Source organism: Balaenoptera ricei, chromosome 3, assembly GCF_028023285.1.
Source record: "Balaenoptera ricei isolate mBalRic1 chromosome 3, mBalRic1.hap2, whole genome shotgun sequence".
Classification (NCBI taxonomy): domain Eukaryota; kingdom Metazoa; phylum Chordata; class Mammalia; order Artiodactyla; family Balaenopteridae; genus Balaenoptera; species Balaenoptera ricei.
In genome coordinates, this window is record NC_082641.1 from 31,497,664 (window position 1) to 31,517,139 (window position 19,476).

Consider the following 19,476-nt stretch of genomic DNA (forward strand, 5'->3'; position numbering starts at 1 on the left):
TAGATCCTCCAGATCACACTTTGAGAACCACTGCTGTATTCTCATCTCCTCATTTTACATGTGAAGGCACTGGATCTCAGAGAGATTAAGGGAGAAATCCCAGATTACATGGCCTGTTCATGATAGGATACAGATCCTAGAGGTTTGTCTCACTTCTCTTGGTTTGGATTCTCAATCACAAACCTGGGAAATATACCCTAATGGCCTGTCCTGTTCTCTCTAGTTGTTGCCTCTAGCAAGGACTGTCACAGTATATTACTGCCCCCTACTCCCATTTTTTTAAATAAAAGAAAAGAGGAAAATCAACAAACATGATAAATTCTGCCATAGGCTTACTGTGTTAGTATTTGAATTAGAATTTCTATTTGAACTAAAATGCTAAGGCAAATTCTATTGCACTCTATTCCATGTAAGCTGCTGCTGATGAACTGCACAGTAAATATCACAGGGAGATATAGAAAGCAGATTAACCATATTCTCAACAATTATCACATATTCTTTGTCTGAATATAATGCAGTCACATATCCTAGGAAAATTTTCACAAGAAAAGGCTGAAAAGGTGGTGGGTATATTAAGAATTTGCAAATAAACTAGCAGTCTTTTGAAACTTTTTAGATAAAATGGGAGTTTTTCTGAAATTAGATATTTTCCACTCCTTAGCCAGACCTTATTTTGTCTTTTTTAAAAAAAATCAAAGAATCTTCTTGGCCACTTAAGAGATCATTTCCTTTGTATCCTACCAGATGATCCAGAGAAGGATCATAGCCTTGTTCCTTTAAACAACCTAATGCCTAGAAAAGCTGGTCCAGTACAGGAAATTCTTCCCAAGGAATACACTTCCTACTTTCATTTTTTTTTAGGTTCTACATTTTTTGGTTCTAAATTATGAATCACATCCATTTCTTTTTTCATTAATATAGTGACATAATGGTAATTCTCTTCCTCAGTGAAAGAATTCACAACAGGGAAATTCCTGGCAGTCCAGTGGTTAGGACTCTGCACTTACACTGCCGGGAGGCACGGTTTTGATCCTTGGTTGGGGAACTAAGATCCTGCGTGCCGCGCAGCGCAGTGAAAAAAAAAAAAAAAGAATTCACGACAGTGAACGTTTTTTAGGTGAAGAACTGCTTCTCCCCAGGTTTCCCTTTGGGCACATTCTTCCCAGTTTACCCTGAAGTCCAAATGACCACCAGGAAGTTGGAAACTGCAGGTTGCAAACAACACTGTCCTTTTCCCCAGAAGAACAGTGAGGATGCCTGCAGCTGGTCACCATTCCTCCCACCCTGATTCAGGGCCTTGGCCCCTGTGGCTCCACACTGGTGGTCGTGGGGTAGGAGCGGAATTTACACTCTTGAGGGGAGGACAGGAATAGAATAGACAAGTCACAGATGAATTTGCAATTTCAAATTACATTGCAGGGAGATGAACACTGGTGGGGTTAGCTTTATCAGGAGGAGGGACACCTCTTTAATTTTCACAGGAGGGAAGAAGGATAGAGTGGGCATGGAGGCAAGTAAGTTTGTAGTTGGTGGTAGCAAGTCACTTCATAGACTTTAAAAACTACTGTTTATTTAGTTTTATTTTCGATTGTTTTAAGACATATTGTTCAGGCATTCAAATGATAGCTCTCATTTGTATGCTTTCTTTAACCCATTTAGGGTACATATCTAATTTAAACATATAACAAGTTATTCGTTATATTTGTATATAATTCCATTATATTCTGAAATCAGTATTCACAGGTAGTAATTGAAATGAGTATAAATTATTTTGTCAGTATCTGGTTTTGACTGCAGTAATTCTGTTATATTTAATTAACATTTCAAGTGTATTTGGAGGATTGATTTATAGTGCCTTTCTTTATATAAAACTATGATCCTTCTACTCTCTCATGTATATGATAATCACATTTAATATTCCTAATGCAGTCTTTCCTTCTGAGAGGTCAGTAGATCCAGGGACTAACCACTTTGAAAGCAAATATTTTATGGAACCAGTATAAGTGATATTATAATGTGGTTAGTTACTTAAAAATTCAGCTTTAAAAATAATTGTTTAAGGTGACTAAACAATTAGCCAAGTGCACAAGATAATAATTTCTACTTTGCTCTATTTTGTTAAATAGATTTATGGTTCCTATTGGCATTACTCATTTTGGGAATTTTAGATTCATGTGTTATTCATTTAGTGATAGTCAAACAATCTTAAAGGTTTCCTCAAAATTGTTTATTGAAAAAGCTGAATTGTTTGTAAGATTTCTACTTATATACTAAAGCAACTTAGTTTATCATATGACAGCTATTCTGAGTACATGGTAGATAAGTTGGGATGAAGCTAGTGATTAGATTAAACTAAAATATTTTCTTGTATTTCAAAGAAATAATACTCCTAATAACAAAGCCACATAATATAGAAGGTGCTTTCCATTTTCACTTTTCAGAAGTAACAGCAGTGGTGATCTATATTTACAGTGCCTGTAAGGTAGGAGGTAGGGTTAGAGAAAGGAAATGGGGTTATAATAGACAATAAGTAGCTTTTCTCCATTTTTTTTTTTTTTTTAAACCAGGTTTCTGCCTTGGGTCTGGATCCCTCAGGTGCCCGTTTGGTGACTGGAGGATATGACTATGATGTTAAGTTTTGGGATTTTGCTGGAATGGATGCTTCTTTTAAGGCATTTCGATCCCTTCAGCCCTGTGAATGGTATGTATTATGCAACTTAATACCTTCATATTTGAAGACAGAGTCTCTTGTTATTTGAATTCCGTTTATGATGATTTTTGCCAAAATACAATAAGTTTACATGACTATACGCTACATTTGTTATTCAGATGAAAGCAAAGTGTACCTTTTATGTTTCTTTTCTTTAGTAAATTTCCTTTAGTTTCATTAATTTATTTTTTAAAGACATTTTCCATCTTTTGTTGTTTTTTAAAAAATATTTTAATTTAGAAATTGTTACCTTGCCTAGTTTATTTTAAAGCACTTCATTAAATACTGTGTAATATGATATATGTGTGTACAACATATGTTAAGCCAAGTGCTAGTCGGTGCTGCACTGTGCAGGTATGGTCAGCTAGCATTATATTATAAAGGACTTTACACGTTGCTACCATAAGCCACCCTCTTATTTCTACTTTTGACCATCGTTGATCTTTTAGCATATTGGATATCAGAAATGGATTTTATTGGTGAAACTATCTTGTTAACTTGCATAATGTATGTTGGAAATGAGCTTTCAATGATGAGATTTAAAAATATTCAAGATATGTGGATGAGCTGAAATTACTCTGACTCAATTTCTTACTCTTGCATGAATGGGGTGTAAATCTAGTTTTGCCTTCAACCTGAACTCTTAAGGGTTTTGTTTAATCTCCACTTGTAAACTCTGGGTTTCATCAACTTTATGGAGAAAGTTCCTGTCTCTGGACTGTTGAGCGTTTGCTTCCAGTGAACCTTTTGTGAAAGTGGTGGTTGGAGCATCTAAACGAGATGCTGGGATTTTTCTCAAGCCTGCAGAATAGATCATATGAATTGTTTGTGCTTACTTGCCAATAGATATTTACATAATAAATGTCTGTCTTATGTGGATCAGAATTGAGTCAGACCTCAAATTTCTCTGGCAGTTATATAGTTATCTAGCAAAATAACCTTGCTGACTAAAGTGGCTCTGGTCAGTGTTCTACAAATCATTATTGATTTGTAAAGTTTGAAGTCATAACTCTTAAGCTGTCTAGTAGTAAAGATTTGAGAATTCCCTAAATAGATCTTAACAGATATATGATCAATTGAAAGGAAAAAAAAAAAACTGAGTATCTCCAATTATGGCTATATTTAAAATAGGTCTTATGATTTAAAATAGTGACATTTATCTTGAGTTAGTATGATGACCTTTTTTTTAAATAAATTTATTTATTTTATTTATTTATTTTTGGCTATGTTGGGTCTTCGTTGCTGTGTGCAAGCTTTCTCTAGTTGCGGCGAGCGGGGGCTACTCTTTGTTGCGGTGCTCGGGCTTCTCACTGTGGTGGCTTCTCTTGTTGTCGTGGATGGGCTCTAGGCACATGGGCTTCAATAGTTGTGGCTTGCGGGCTCAGTAGTTGTGGCTCGTGGGCTCTAGAGCACAGGCTCAGTAGTTGTGGCGCACGGGCTTAGTTGCTCCGCAGCATGTGGGATCTTCCCGGACCAGGGCTCGGACGCATGTCCCCTGCATTGGCAGGCGGATTCTTAACCACTGCACCACCAGGGAAGCCCCATGATGACCTTTTAAAAATGTACTTAAAATATGTTGTTTATATCCCTTTTCCCCACATGATAGATAGTCTCTTGATTCATATAGGGATTGTGCTCTCCTTCTACCTTTACAACTATAAGGTGACTTGTTCAGGACTCTCCAGTGCTATATCAATGATCAGCTCTGAATGGAATACATATCTCATGAGACTCAAGCCAGTGCTCTATTATTCACTAAACTGTGTCATTTGCTACACTGCTGTAATTGAAAATGCAGAAAAAACCAAGAATAAGCTTATTTTCTCTTCTGTAATTAAATTGTTGCATCCTATATGTAATTGTGAGCTATCAAAGATTAGATAGATGGGAAGAAATAGGATTCTTGACAAGTCATATAAAATTAATATAAAACTCTAATATTGCAAACATTATGTGAACGTTACTCCTTTAAATCAGGAGAACTATTTAACTTTGCCATCACTTGCCCCTAATCTCAAAGTAATGTGACTCTGTTTTTTATGATGTTTTTGTGACTCAGTGTGTATTTTATATCTATTTACATATTCATCTATAATTCCCTTTTTACTGTAAAAAAGATTTCAAATGGAGAGAAAAGCAGAGGGATTAGTATGAAGAGAAAAGCAGAGGGATTAGTATGATAGCCATCTACCGTTTACCTAGATTTAAGTTATAAATATTTTTCTTTATTTGCTTCATCTCATTTTTGTAATTTTTGAATTATTTAAAAGTAAAGACACTGTTTGTATGTAACAAAACAGAAACAGACTCACAGATAGAGAGAATAAACCAGTGGTTACCAATGGGGAGAGGGAAGGGGAGAGGGGCAGGATAGGGGTATAGGATTAAGGAGATACAAACTACTATGTATAAAATAAATAAGCAACAAAGATATATTGTACAGCATAAGGAAATATAGCCATTAGTTTGCAGTAACTTTAAATGGAGTATAATCTATAAAATTATTGAATTGCTCTGTTGCACACCTGAAACTAATAAAATATTATAAATCAACTATAATATAAGAAAAATAAAGACAGACACACCTTTCACTTTGAAATACTTCAATGTGTTATCTTTGAGAAAGATAGACGCTTTCTTTTTTTTTTTTTTTTTTTTTTTTTTAAACATCTTTATTGAAGTATAATTGCCTTACAATGGTGTGTTAGCTTCTGCTTTATAACAAAGTGAATCAGTTATACATATACAATATGTTCCCATATCTCTTCCCTCTTGCATCTCCCTCCCTCCCACCCTCCCCATCCCACCCCTCTAGGTGGTCACAAAGCACCGAGCTGATCTCCCTGTGCTATGTGGCTGCTTCCCACTAGCTACCTATTTTACATTTGGTAGTGTATATATGTCCATGACACTCTCTCACCCTGTCACATCTCACCCCACCCCTTTCCCATATCCTCAAGTCCATTCTCTAGTAGGTCTGTGTCTTTATTCCCGTCTTGCCACGAGGTTCTTCATGGCTTTTTTTTCCCTTAGATTCCGTATATATGTGTTAGCATACTGTATTTGTTTTTCTCTTTCTGACTTACTTCACTCTGTATGACAGACTCTAACTCCATCCACCTCATTACAAATACCTCCAATTCATTTCTTTTTATGGCTGAGTAATATTCCATTGTATATATGTGCCACATCTTCTTTATCCATTCATCTGTCGATGGACATTTAGGTTGCTTCCATGTCCTGGCTATTGTAAATAGAGCTGCAATGAACATTTTGGTACAAGAGTCTTTTTGACCTATGGTTTTCTCAGGGTATATGCCCAGTAGTGGGATTGCTGGATCGTATGGTAGTTCTATTTGTAGTTTTTTAAAGAACCTCCATACTGTTCTCCATAGTGGCTGTATCAATTTACATTCCCACCAACAGTGCAAGAGAGTTCCCTTTCCTCCACACCCTCTCCAGCATTTATTGTTTCTAGATTTTTTGATGATGGCCATTCTGACCGGTGTGAGATGATATCTCATTGTAGTTTTGATTTGCATTTCTCTAATGATTAATGATGTTGAGCATTCTTTCATGTGTCTGTTGGCCATCTGTATATCTTCTTTGGAGAAATGTCTATTTAGGTCTTCTGCCCATTTTTGGATTGGGTTGTTCGTTTTTTTGTTATTGAGCTGCATGAGCTGCTTGTAAATCTTGGAGATTAATCCTTTGTCAGTTGCTTCATTTGCAAATATTTTCTCCCATTCTGATGGTTGTCTTTTGGTCTTGTTTATGGTTTCCTTTGCTGTGCAAAAGCTTTTAAGTTTCATTAGGTCCCATTTGTTTATTTGTGTTCTTATTTCCATTTCTCTGGGAGCTGGGTCAAAAAGAATCTTGCTGTGATGTATGTCATAGAATGTTCTGCCTATGTTTTCCTCTAAGAGTTTGATAGTGTCTGGTCTTACACTTAGGTCTTTAATCCATTTTGAGTTTATTTTTGTGCATGGTGTCAGGGAGTGTTCTAATTTCATACTTTTACATGTATCTGTCCAATTTTCCCAGCACCACTTATTGAAGAGGCTGTCTTTTCTCCACCGTATATGCTTGCCTCCTTTATCAAAGATAAGGTGACCATATGTGCGTGGGTTTATCTCTGGGCTTTCTATCCTGTTCCATTGATCAATATTTCTGTTTTTGTGCCAGTACCAAACTGTCTTGATTACTGTAGCTTTGTAATATAGTCTGAAGTCAGGGAGCCTGATTCCCCCAGCTCCATTTTTCGTTCTCAAGATTGCTTTGGCTATTCGGGGTCTTTTGTGTTTCCATACAAATTGTGAAATTTTTTGTTCTAGTTCTGTGAAAAATGCCAGTGGTAGTTTGATAGGGATTGCATTGAATCTGTAGATTGCTTTGGGTAGTAGAGTCATTTTCACAATGTTGATTCTTCCAATCTCACAATGTTGATTCTTCCAATCAGACGCTTTCTTATATAAATGTAGTTCCATTATTATTTTTAACAAAATTCTTCAGAATTCCTTAATATTTCTAATAAACATTCTGTATTTAAATTTCCCCATTTGCCCTCAAAATGTGTTCTTTTTTTAAACAAATTATTTATTTATTTTATTATTTATTTTGGCTGTGCCAGGTCTTAGTTGCGGCAGGCAGGATCTTTAGTTGCAGCATGTGGACTTAGTTGCAGCATGCATGTGGGATCTAGTTCCCTGACCAGGGATCAAACTCGTCCCCCTGCATTGGGAGCATGGAGTCCTACCCAGTGGACCACCAGGGAAGTCCCTGAAAATGTGTTTTAATGCTGGTTTGTCAGACATGGATCCAATCAAGTAATACACATCACATCTATTTTGTATCTCTCTTACATCTCTTTTAATCTACACTGACCCTTCCTTAACCATTTCCTTTCCCATAACTTTGTTAAACAGACAGGTCTAGTTGTCCTCTATGAGATTCTTCCTTCCTGATTTCCTAATTGCTTCCTTTTGGTATTATTTAAGTTGTTTCTTTATCTCCAGTATTTCCTATAGAAGATCCAAAGGCTTGATTATAATCCATATTGTTTCACATCAGATGGCGTGTATTGTCTGGTTGTTGTCACTATTAGTGACTAGCAATTAAGACTGATCCCTGGAGTAAGTTGGGACATCTGATTCCTCCACTGTAAAGTTAATATTACATACTTGAGATAGGCAAGAACTTTGGGGGGAAAATACCTTGGTACCATGTAAATATCCAGATTCTATTCATCCTTTCACTTAATAAGTTTAGCATCCATTGATTATTCATACCTGAATCATTTATTTCATTGAGGGCTGCAAGATAGTGGTTTTCTAATTCTGTTGTTTCATCTACTTTTACTTGCTGGCATTCTTCTAAGAGAAGTACTTTTCCTCATGCCTGATGTTATTTGGTTCCTCTGAAATACAGTTCCTACCCCAGAGTCAGGATAAATGCTTACTTATTTCCCTTTTATTACTCATTTTTAGCTTACAGGTTGGTGTTGATAAATGAGTTGTTGCTGTTATTCGTGGTGATAGTTTTTTAAAAAATTTTTTTGCTTTTTCTTTTTGATTACTGGTATTTATGATTTTAAAATTTTCATGTGTTTCAGTCAATTGCAGTCATTCTTCTTTTTTTAAAAAATTTTTGTTTATTTTTGGCTGCATTGGGTCTTCGTTGCTGCACTCAGGCTTTCTCTAGTTGTGGAGAGCGGGGGCTACTCTTTGTTGCCATGTGCGGGCTTATCATTGCCGTGGGTTCTCTTGTTGCAGAACACGGGCTCTAGGCATGCGGGCTTCAGTAGTTGTGGTGTGCAGGCTCAGTAGTTGTGGCTCTTGGGCTCTAGAGTGCAGGCTCAGTAGTTGTGGTGCATGGGCTTAGTTGCTCCGCGGCATGTGGGATCTCCCCGGACCAGGGATTGAACCCATGTCCCCTGCATTGGCGGGCAGATTCTTAACAACTGTGCCATCAGGGAAGTCCCAGTCATTATTCTTTTTGATGTTTAAAGTGTTCCAGATTTGGCCATTGGGAGTCCCTGATTGCTATGTAGTTTTGACGTGACCTCGTTAGTCTTTAAAAGCTTACTTATTTTCTGGAACAACATGTTGTAGGCTTCCCAATACATGCCTTTCCAGGTCCCAGAGTGAGCAATTCCCCACAGACACCTGTTTTGTTAGTGGGAATGGTGTTCAGAGACCAAATCTGGATGCTACACATGTTCATTGATATTGGGGTATCATTACTTCTTGACCTTTTCAGTGGAAAGAGGTGAAAAATATAGATACGTGTGTGTGTGCTTAAATGATGAGATCATATTGACATTTCCATTTCAAAATTTTAGTAAACTTTAAATTTCTGAATATTTTTTAATTTACTGAAAAGATGTACAGATAGTCCAGAGTTCAGGTATGCCCCTAACCCAGTTTCTCCTATTGTTAACATCTTACATTACCATGTCACGTTACATTTGTGATAATTAAACCAACATTGGTACATAATCATTAGCTAAATGCCAAACTTTATTTGGATTTCACTTTTTTTATAAACTAATATCCCTTCCAAGATATTACATTACATTTAGTCTTCACGTCTGTTTAGTCTCCTCTGGTTTATGATAGTTTCTCAGTTGTTCTTTGATTTTCATGACTTGACAGTTTCGAGGTGTATTGGTCAGGTATTTTGTAGAATATCCCTTGACTTATTTTTTAATGGCGTTTTTCTCATGGTTAGACTGAGGCTGTGGGTTTTTGGGCTGAATATCACAGAGGTGAAGTGCCCTTCTTATCACATATCAGGGGTACATTCTATCATGTTTTTAAGATTTCTCCACTACAGAGTTACTTTTTCCTCCCCTTTCCATATGCCACTCTTTGGAAGCAAGTCAACAAATGCTGCTCACACTTGGTAGAGTGGAAAAATTAAGTTCTACCTCCTGGAGGGGGTGATAATTACATAAACTACTTGGAATTCTTCTGCAAGGAAGACTGTTTGTTTGTTTATTTATTCATTTCTATTTATTTATACCTTGAATTATAAGTCAATACTGAGCTGTGGCCATTGTGAGCTCTTTCAGTTTGCCTCTTGTGTTCTTTTCTTTGACATGCCTTTTTGTTTGTCTGTTTGTTTATACTTCCTTACTTTTGGGTACTATGAGATGTTCCAAACTCATATTTTCTTTACCCCTGTGCTAGAATTAGTCATATTTCTTTGGAGAATGATATCAGAAAAAAAGGATCTAGACTCTTCCTGTGCTTGTTGCCCGTGGGGTGTCACTGCTTCTAGGCCTTCTCAACAGAGCTAGGAAGTTTATGCCTGTGTACTAACCTATGTATGCGCTATATGTGTAATTGTTTCTGTATCCTTTTGCATTTATATTAAGCTAAACATGAGTCCATACTGAAGTCTCTGACTCTAATCCAGTACACATTGATTCATTCTAGCCTTCCCTCTTCTTCTGTCTTGGAAACTTACACTTTCCTCCAGTGAGAAACCTCACTTCTACCTCCCATCCATTTATATATTTGTTTAACCCCAGTATACATGTAAAATAATTTCAGAATTGTTAATCTGTATCCCCATTCCAGTTTAAATTTAATATTACAGAATGTTTACTTAATGTCTTTGATTTTTATACTCAAATTCAAAGATAGAACATATTTTTGAGGAAGACTTACTAGTCAAGACCAGGAGTTGGCAAACATTTTCTGTAAAGGGTCAGATAGTGTTTTAGACCTTACAGGCCACAAATGATCTTTGTTAAATTTATTTGCGTGTGTGGTGTGTCTATATTATATAATAATAAATTTAAATTAAATTTTTAAATAAGGAAAAAAATGCAGTGCAGGTATTTACTTGTTTTCTTTTTCTTTTTTGCTTTCAATATCATTCTCTTTATTTTATTAGCTCATTGTTCCTGTTTTTGATGCTGACATCCAATATATTAATCATCAGACCCTTGGTTTTTGCCAATTGCAAATTTGATAAATGTGCAATAAGTTCTCATTCAATTGATAACTTGTTAAATACCGCAAGAGTCAGACTTTAGTATGCCGTTAGAAACCTTTCTTTGTTTTGACATTGATCTGTTAAACAACTTTTTAGATTAAGTGGTTCACTCATATGAGAATCCATGCATACCAGTTACTCAGCTAAACTCTTCCATAACTTTTTTGTCACCCATCTACATTATTTCTATATCATCTACCAAGAAAACTTGAGGGAATTTGTTAACTGTCTTAAAGATATAAAAACACATTATACTGTTTTCAGACTATCTCCTCACCTGTAATAGCAGATGTCAGAATTTGGCTGATATTCAAGAGGCAACATTATGATGAATAAGTGGGTTTCAAAGAGGTATTCACACACAAAGGACCCCCATAGCCATTCAGGAGGGGAGGCAAAAGTTCTAAATTTATGGGTGAGACTGAGGTAAGGTATTCTGGATTTGGGGCACCTCTGATGAATTTCTCCAAAGGACTCTGATGCTGTAGTATTCTTAGCCTCATTCTCACTCTCCTGGGCCACCTTGAAAAGACTGATGTTAAATGTTTCCTTGATCCACCAGTATAAAAATCAAATTTTAAAAAATGCTTTTCTTTTGTTGTTCAACTTCTTTTTGATGCATCTTTCATTTTTGGTATTTTGAAGTCTGTTTAGTAACTTGTTTGGACTTTTACCCAGTATCAATATTAGATTTATGGATCTCTGGTTTCTAAAGTCTTCCTTTGTCACTTAGTGAAAATCAGTACCACATTTTCTCTGATACAATCTGCTAGTCACTTTTTACTTTCTTTATGTTTCCTCATAGATTCTTAATAATTATATATATAGGTTTAAGAATTAGAATCCTTGGGATCACAAACCCTTTGGTTGTATCCTCTATGCAAAAAAAAAAAAAATGTAGATGAAGTAAAACTTGTCATTAAATATTGTGAGTAGTTTTGGATCACTTAGGTAGCCCAAAATAAGAATTTCTTATCTCAGCCCTTTTAAAAATGACTAAATACTCTCTATTCTTTTCTTTTTAAAAACACTTTAATTCATCAAGTACTACATAAGTAACGTTTTCATACAGAAATTAAAACATTTCAGATAAAACTAAAGTTCTTCCTTTATCATCTTCATTTTTTTTTTTTTTTTTTTTTTTTTTTTTATTATTTATTTATTTTTTAATTTTATGGCTGTGTTGGGTCTTCGTTTCTGTGCGAGGGCTTTCTCTAGTTGCAGCAAGCGGGGGCCACTCTTCATCGCGGTGCGCGGGCCTCTCACTATCGCGGCCTCTCTTGTTGCGGAGCACAGGCTCCAGACACGCAGGCTCAGTAGCTGTGGCTCACGGGCCTAGTCGCTCCGCGGCATATCATCTTCATTTTAATCTTCTTCTCAGATTTCATCACTGTTTTCATTATGGTGTATATTTTTTGAGGTTTTTCCATGCAGTTATCAACAAATATCAAATGTATCTATCAAAAAACTGTGTATTCTATATTTATTTTCATAAATTACGTCAGATCATGGTTATTCCATAATTCTTTTCTCACTCACAATATCGCTTGGAGATTTTTAATAAGACTACACGTATACTACTATATTCTAAGCGCTACATAGCATACTATGTATAATTTACCATAGTTAAGTGGTTTTAAAACTTTAATAGGCATCAGAACCATCTGAAGGGCTTGTTAAAATATTAAATGCTATACCTTACCTTTAGAGTTTCCAATTCTTTAGGTCTGGTGTGGCCAAGAATTTGCATCTCTAACAAGTTCCCACATGCTACTGGCGTACCTGATCTGAGAACATACTTTGAAAACCACCACACTGATTAGCTATTCTCCCCTTGATGGACTTGGGTTATGGCCACTTTTTCACTATTCTGAATAAATGATGAAATGATTGCCTCTATACTGCATTGGGCATATGTGTAAATTGTGTGTTTCTTAAGAATAGATAGCAAGAAATGAAATGCCTTTTGTGCACATTTAAAAATGTTGACATTGTCAAATAACCGTCTTTTGATTATCCGTTTTGTGAAATGTCACATGGGTTTATCCCTGGGAGACAAGGGAGGCAGCACAATTATGTGCTTTGCTATCTGTGCATGAACTGAGTAACACATGCACAGTGACCAATCAGGGACAGATTTTGGAGGAAGTGGTGTGATTGGTCATTGATCAGGATGCACAGCTGCTATTTATATAGTGATTTTTGGACTGAAGGGCTAGTAGCAAAATTTGTACTTTATGCAGTTACTCACAGTTAATATACCATAGTAACGGAAAGTTGAACCATGTTGTTGGGGCCTGGTATTATTTATCTAAAGCATGGCGACTGAAATTCATGCATATCAGAACCATGCAAAGCAAGGATTGCCTGTATTCGATATGCAAAAGTAAAAGAGAACCTCAGTGGGACATATAGAATGAATTTTTTTTAATTGTTGAAAATAAATTATATTCCTCTACTCTGATCTTCTGGTCTGCTAACAGACTAACAAGTTAATCATTAGTTTGGAAACTTATAAGCCTGGTTCTTGCTTTAAGTTCTGGGATAATTTAGTCAATAAAGTGTTTTTAGTCAGATGTAACACGATTTCATACGTAGTAAGTATTGATTTAAGTGGTTGTGTACTTACATTCACTTTTGAGAAATTTTTTTGCAGGTTTAATTACTATATGATAATGGTTTTCAGTAGTTTGTTCATCGTTTGTGTCAGATGTTCAGCCTTTTCAAGTGGATGAATGCTACTATTTTGCATTAGGTGTTTGTTGCTTTAAAATCGCTATTCATATAAATGTTAAAAGAAGTTTCCACTTCAGAAGTCCACCAAAGATCCACAACTGAAGACACAGTTGTTTTGGGCCATGCATTATGGAGACTGTCTTCCCAAAGCATTCTGTGAATGGGCACTCACTGGAACTGCTCAACTCTGTGACTGTTCAGCATGAGGTCACTCAGCCCTGCATACTGCAGTAAATTCTGAGACTTGGCACATTACAGGTTTCTCAGACGGGGGTTTATGGGCATATTTTCAGGGGTTCATGAATTCTTTTTATTAATTTAGAAATTCTGTTTTTTTCATTTTGATAACCATTTGGCACAACGCTAATGCCTGCGTTTGTTTACCTTTGTGTTTAAAATCACCTGGGCTCAAATGCTCCGTTCACTTTCAGTTGCCACGGCCTCGTGAGAAGGGAGCAGAGACACCCTTCAAAATGCCAAGTGAAAGCCTGTTTTGTCATAAAGTGTTGTGTGAACAAAGTTTTCATAGTAGTTATAATAGAGACACTTGGTGGGAAGACTGGATCATCGCTGTAACACAGCAAAATAGGCCTGTGCTAGTGCAGGCAACAGGTATTCATTAACTTGTTCAGCTGATGGCCGATTAAAGGACCGTGGCAGAGGGATATAATCAGTTTGTCTCACAATAAAGAAGTTGTTTCATTCTTTATAGCGTTGTGTCAGCCAACAACATCTTAGAATTAATTTGAATGTCATTGGTTATTTTGTTTCAGTATTTGCTTTAAAAAAATCACTTTATTGAGTTTAATTTATATACTATAAAATTCACTCATTTTAAGCGTGCAGTTCAATAGTTTTGAGTAAACTTTCAGGGTTGTGCAACCATGACCACAATCTAATTATCATCACCCCAAAACAAACTTCATTCCCATTTGTGGTCACTCTCCATTTCTACCTCCGGCCTTAGGCAGCCACTACTCTGCTTTATAGGTGTGCTTTTTCTGGATGTCTCATATAAATGGAATCATACAATATGTGGTCTCTTGTGTCTGGCCTCTTTCCCTTAGCATAGTATTTATGAGGTTCACCCATGTTGTAGCATACATCAGGACTTTTGTTCCTTTTTATGGTTGACTAGTATTCTGTTTTAGATAGATAGATAGATAGGTGGCATATGGCATATATATATATATGGCATATTTTGTTTATCCATTCACCATTTGGTGGACATTTGGGTTGTTTCCACTTTTTGGCTATTATGAATAATGCTGCTTGAACATTTGTGTACAAGTCTTTGGACATATGTTTCCACCTCTTTTAACCTAAACTGCAAATTGCTAGGTCATATAGTAAATTTATGTTTAACATATTAATAACTTGAAAGCTGTTTTCCAAAGTGGTTATACCATTTTACATTCCCACAAGCAATATATAAGGGTTCCAGTTTCTCTAAATTCTCACCAACAGTTCCGCGTCCCCCCCCGCCCCACTGTACCATGTGGCTCATGAGATCTTAGTTCCCCAACCAGGGATCGAACCCAGGCCCTCGGCAGTGAGAGCACAGAGCCCTAACCATTGGACCTCCAGGGAATTCCCTCACCAGCATTTGTTATTGTTTTTTTGATGATAATCATTCCTGTGGGAGTGCAGTGATAAGTGTTTACTTTTTTTAAAAAATTTCTTTTTATTTCTTTTGACTGCATTGGGTCTTCGTTGCTGTGCGCGGGCTTCTCATTGTGGTGGCTTCTCTTGTTGCGGAGCATGGGCTCTAGGTGTGTGGGCTTCAGTAGTTGTTGTGCACGGGCTCAGTAGTTGTGGCTTGCGGGCTCTAGAGCGCAGGCTCAGTAGTTGTGGCGCATGGGCTTAGTTGCTCTGCCGCATGTGGGATCTTCCCAGACCAGGGCTCGAACCTGTGTCCCCTGCATTGGCAGGTGGATTCTTAACCACTGCACTACCAGGGAAGTCCTGATCAGTGTTTTCTTTTAAATTCATTGCAAATCTATACTCTTGTAAGAGTTGTTAGTAAAATGACCCTAGTTATATGTTCATACTCAGTTAAATAATAATATAATAAAATTATTTATCACCACAAAGTGGTCTCTAAAGTACTTTCCCATCAAAAGGAAGGTATTATTACTGAAATTAAATGCACTACCTAAGGCATTGAGAAAGGGTTCAGTTGTGGAACAGTCTTCAAAATGTATTGAGTTAAAAAAGCACAGTATGGAATAGTACATAGTTTTTTAAAAAGCTTGGAAAAAATAATATAGACTGTTTGCTTATATATGCATTAAATATTCTTGGAAAGGTACACAAGAAACCAATAACACTATAGGGAGAAGAACTGATTATCTGGGAGACTAGTGGTCTATAGGGAGAAGAACTGATTATCTGGGAGGCCAAGGTAGAAGAAAAATGTGTTATTATTTACCCTTTTATATCTTTTGAGTTTTAGATACGAGGTGTGTATATTACTTATTTAATACAGAGATAAGGTTTTTTTTTTGCTAGAGAACAAAGATATGTTCTGTTTACCTAATAGTAATATTGTGTATCATTATCAGCTAACATTTATTGAGCCTGGCTAAACTCTTTATATCAGTTAATTCTCCTAACTGCCCTATGTCATAGGTACGTTTATTATCTCCCTTTGACAGTGTGGAAATGGAGGCTTAAAAATTAATTAGCCCAAGATCATACAGTAAGTGATAGAACAGAGATTTGAATGCATGCATTCTAATTGTAGAGTTTGTGCCATTAATCACTATGTTATGCATAGGCACAAAGGGATTAAAACCATTTAGAGTAAGTGCCATCAGAAATAGTCAAGGGTGTGGTGTGTGTGTTTGCTTAAGTTCATTTATCGGTAAGCCTTACTTATTTTAACACTTTATTTACTGCCTTTGCCAGATAACTGAAGTAATGCTATTTTAGCTTTTAGGTAAAGTTTTTAAAATTAGTTTACAGCTGATACTTATGCAGCATAATATTTAACATAATTGTGTGATAGATGAGTGTTTTTTTTCATGCATTTATGCTTTCTTTTGTTTTTCATGTTATCAGTTGTGAAAAAGAAACTGAAGATGGATAAAGGTTCCTCTTATAAAACTGGAATCATGATTTGTGTATCAGTTAATGTGTAAAGAAGCAGAGTTATATAAATTTCAGTAATCATATCATTGTAACTGTCTCATTTCTCCTGTCCAATAGCTCATTAATTGAATTAAGTTAATGACAAAATATTTTTGATTGAACTTTTTATAATTATTAGTGAATTGGTAAACTCACTTTATGAGTTTCCATAGTAATATTATTTTCAAAACTATTAGATTTTGCAACTTTTAGGGTAAGTAACCATAAGGCCAAATATGACTTTTTTCCCATAGGTGTCACCGATCAGTGGTATCATTAATTAGGCTCTACTTGAGAAGAAAAGTATAATATCAAATCCATCTAGCTACTTCAGTTTTGCATAGCAAGCTTTTTTTTGTTTGCAGCTAATCTTGGATATCATCAATAGGAAAGAAAAAGTTAGAAGATAACTTCATTTGTAAAGTTAGTAGGTTAATCAAATCACAAGTCATTCTTGGTATGTCAGGATAGTCCTAGGGATGACAGAACTTTCTTGTGGTTTACTAATTAGAAAGAAGGTTGTTGACATGGTCTGTATGGAAGTCGGTGTGGGATCATGTGCATCACCAGAAAGCTTTAATATGAGGTGAAAGGTGTGTGGGAAAGCACAGTTAATATTCTTTGATATATATATATATATACTTTGTACCTGAATATATTTTCTCCTTTGATATTTTCATTGTAAATTTATATAAGCTTAAGGGTTTTTTTTTTTTTTTTTTTTGCTTAATTTCCTGGGTTTCTGTTACCTTCTATAACTGTCATCAAGTTGCATAGTTTCTGTATTTTGTTTCATTAACTGAAAACCAGTGACCTCTTGAGTTGTGTCTCAGCTCAGATGTCAGCTCTTCAAAGAGACCTTTCCTAATAATCCTGTTAAAAGTAGCTTATCCTGTTCCATTGATCTATATTTCTGTTTTTGTGCCAGTACCATACTGTCTTGATTACTGTAGCTTTGTAGTATAGTCTGAAGTCAGGGAGCCTGATTCCTCCAGCTCCGTTTTTCTTTCTCAAGATTGCTTTGGCTATTCGGGGTCTATTGTGTTTCCATACAAACTGTGAAGTATTTTGTTTTAGTTCTGTGAAAAATGCCAGTGGTAGTTTGATAGGGATTGCATTGAATCTGTAGATTGCTTTGGGTAGTAGAGTCATTTTCACAATGTTGATTCTTCCAATCCAAGAACATGGTATATCTCTCCATCTATTTGTATCATCTTTGATTTCTTCTATTAGTGTCTTATAATTTTCTGCATACAGGATAGAAAGCCCAGAGATAAACCCACACACATATGGTCACCTTATCTTTGATAAAGGAGGCAAGAATATACAGTGGAGAAAAGACAGCCTCTTCAGTAAGTGGTGCTGGGAAAACTGGACAGCTACATGTAAAAGAATGAAATTAGAACACTCCCTAACACCATACACAAAAAAAAACCTCAAAATGGATTAAAGACCTAAATGTAAGGCCAGACACGATAAAACTCTTAGAGGAAAACATAGGCAGAACACTCTAGGACATAAATCACAGCAAGATCCTTTTTGACCCAGCTCCTAGAGAAATGGAAATAAAAACAAAAATAAACAAATGGGACCTAATGAAACTGAAAAGCTTTTGCACAGCAAAGGAAACCTTAAACAAGATGAAAAGACAGCCCTCAGAATGGGAGAAAATATTTGCAAATGAAGCAACTGACAAAGGATTAATCTCCAAAATTTACAAGCAGCTCATGCATCTCAATATCAAAAAAACAACCCAATCCAAAAATGGGCAGAAGACCTAAATAGACATTTCTCCAAAGAAGATATACAGATTGCCAACAAACACATGAAAGAATGCTCAACATCATTAATCATTAGAGAAATGCAAATCAAAACTACAATGAGATGTGTTCTCACACCGGTCAGAATGGCCATCATCAAAAAATCTACAAACAGTAAGTGCTGGGGAGGGTGTGGAGAAAAGGGAACCCTCTTGCACTGTTGGTGGGAATGTAAATTGGTGCAGCCACTATGGAGAACAGTATGGAGGTTCCTTAAAAAACTAAAAATAGAACTACCATATGACCCAGCAATCCCACTACTGGGCATATACGTGAGAAAACCATAATTCAAAAAGAGTCATGTACCACAATGTTCATTGCAGTTCTATTTACAATAGCCAGGACATGGAAGCAACCTACGTGTCCATCATCGGATGAATGGATAAAGAAGATGTGGCACATATATACAATGGAATATTACTCAGCCATAAAAAGAAACGAAATTGAGTTATTTGTAGTGAGGTGGATGGACCTAGAGTCTGTCATACAGAGTGAAGTAAGTCAGAAAGAGAAAAACAAATACCATATACTAACACATATATATGGAATCAAAAAAAAAAAAGAAAAAGTTTCTGAAGAACCGAGGGGCAGGAGAGGAATAAAGACACAGACATAGAGAACGGACTTGAGGACACGGGGAGGGAGAAGGGTAAGCTTGGGATGAAGTGAGAGAGTGGCATAGACATATATACACTACCAAATGTAAAATAGATAGCTAGTGGGAAGCAGCCACATAGCACGGGGAGATCAGCTTGGTGCTTTGTGACCATCTAGAGGGGTGGGATAGGGAGGGTGGGAGGGAGGGAGATGCAAGAGGGACGAGATATGGGGATATATGTATATGTATAGGTGATTCACTTTGTTATAAAGCAGAAACTAACACACCATTGTAAAGCAATTATACTCCAATAAAGATGTTAAAAAAAAAAAAAGTAGCTTATCTCCCAATCTCTCTACCGCTACCCACTCTATGCGTTGTTGTGGTTTGTTTTCTTTATAGCACTTATCATTATCGGGAATGATCATCTGTTTTTTATATTTTACTTGTATTCCAACACCTGGAATAGTGCCTGG

At 36.2% G+C, this 19,476-nt stretch overlaps 1 protein-coding gene and 1 pseudogene across 3 annotated transcripts in view; one reads left to right on the forward strand and one right to left on the reverse strand.

Annotated features, from left to right (window-relative positions):
• The window catches only part of WDR70 (WD repeat domain 70), a 327,284-nt gene that overhangs the window by 67,229 nt on the left and 240,579 nt on the right, over window positions 1–19,476 (forward strand). For all 3 annotated transcript variants that reach the window (XM_059916261.1, XM_059916260.1, XM_059916262.1), the window contains exon 7: window positions 2,568–2,701. In XM_059916261.1, coding sequence (XP_059772244.1) covers window positions 2,568–2,701 — 134 coding nt within the window. The remainder of the gene's footprint in view (window positions 1–2,567; window positions 2,702–19,476) is intronic.
• On the reverse strand, window positions 658–2,154 carry LOC132362039 (nucleotide triphosphate diphosphatase NUDT15-like; annotated as a pseudogene).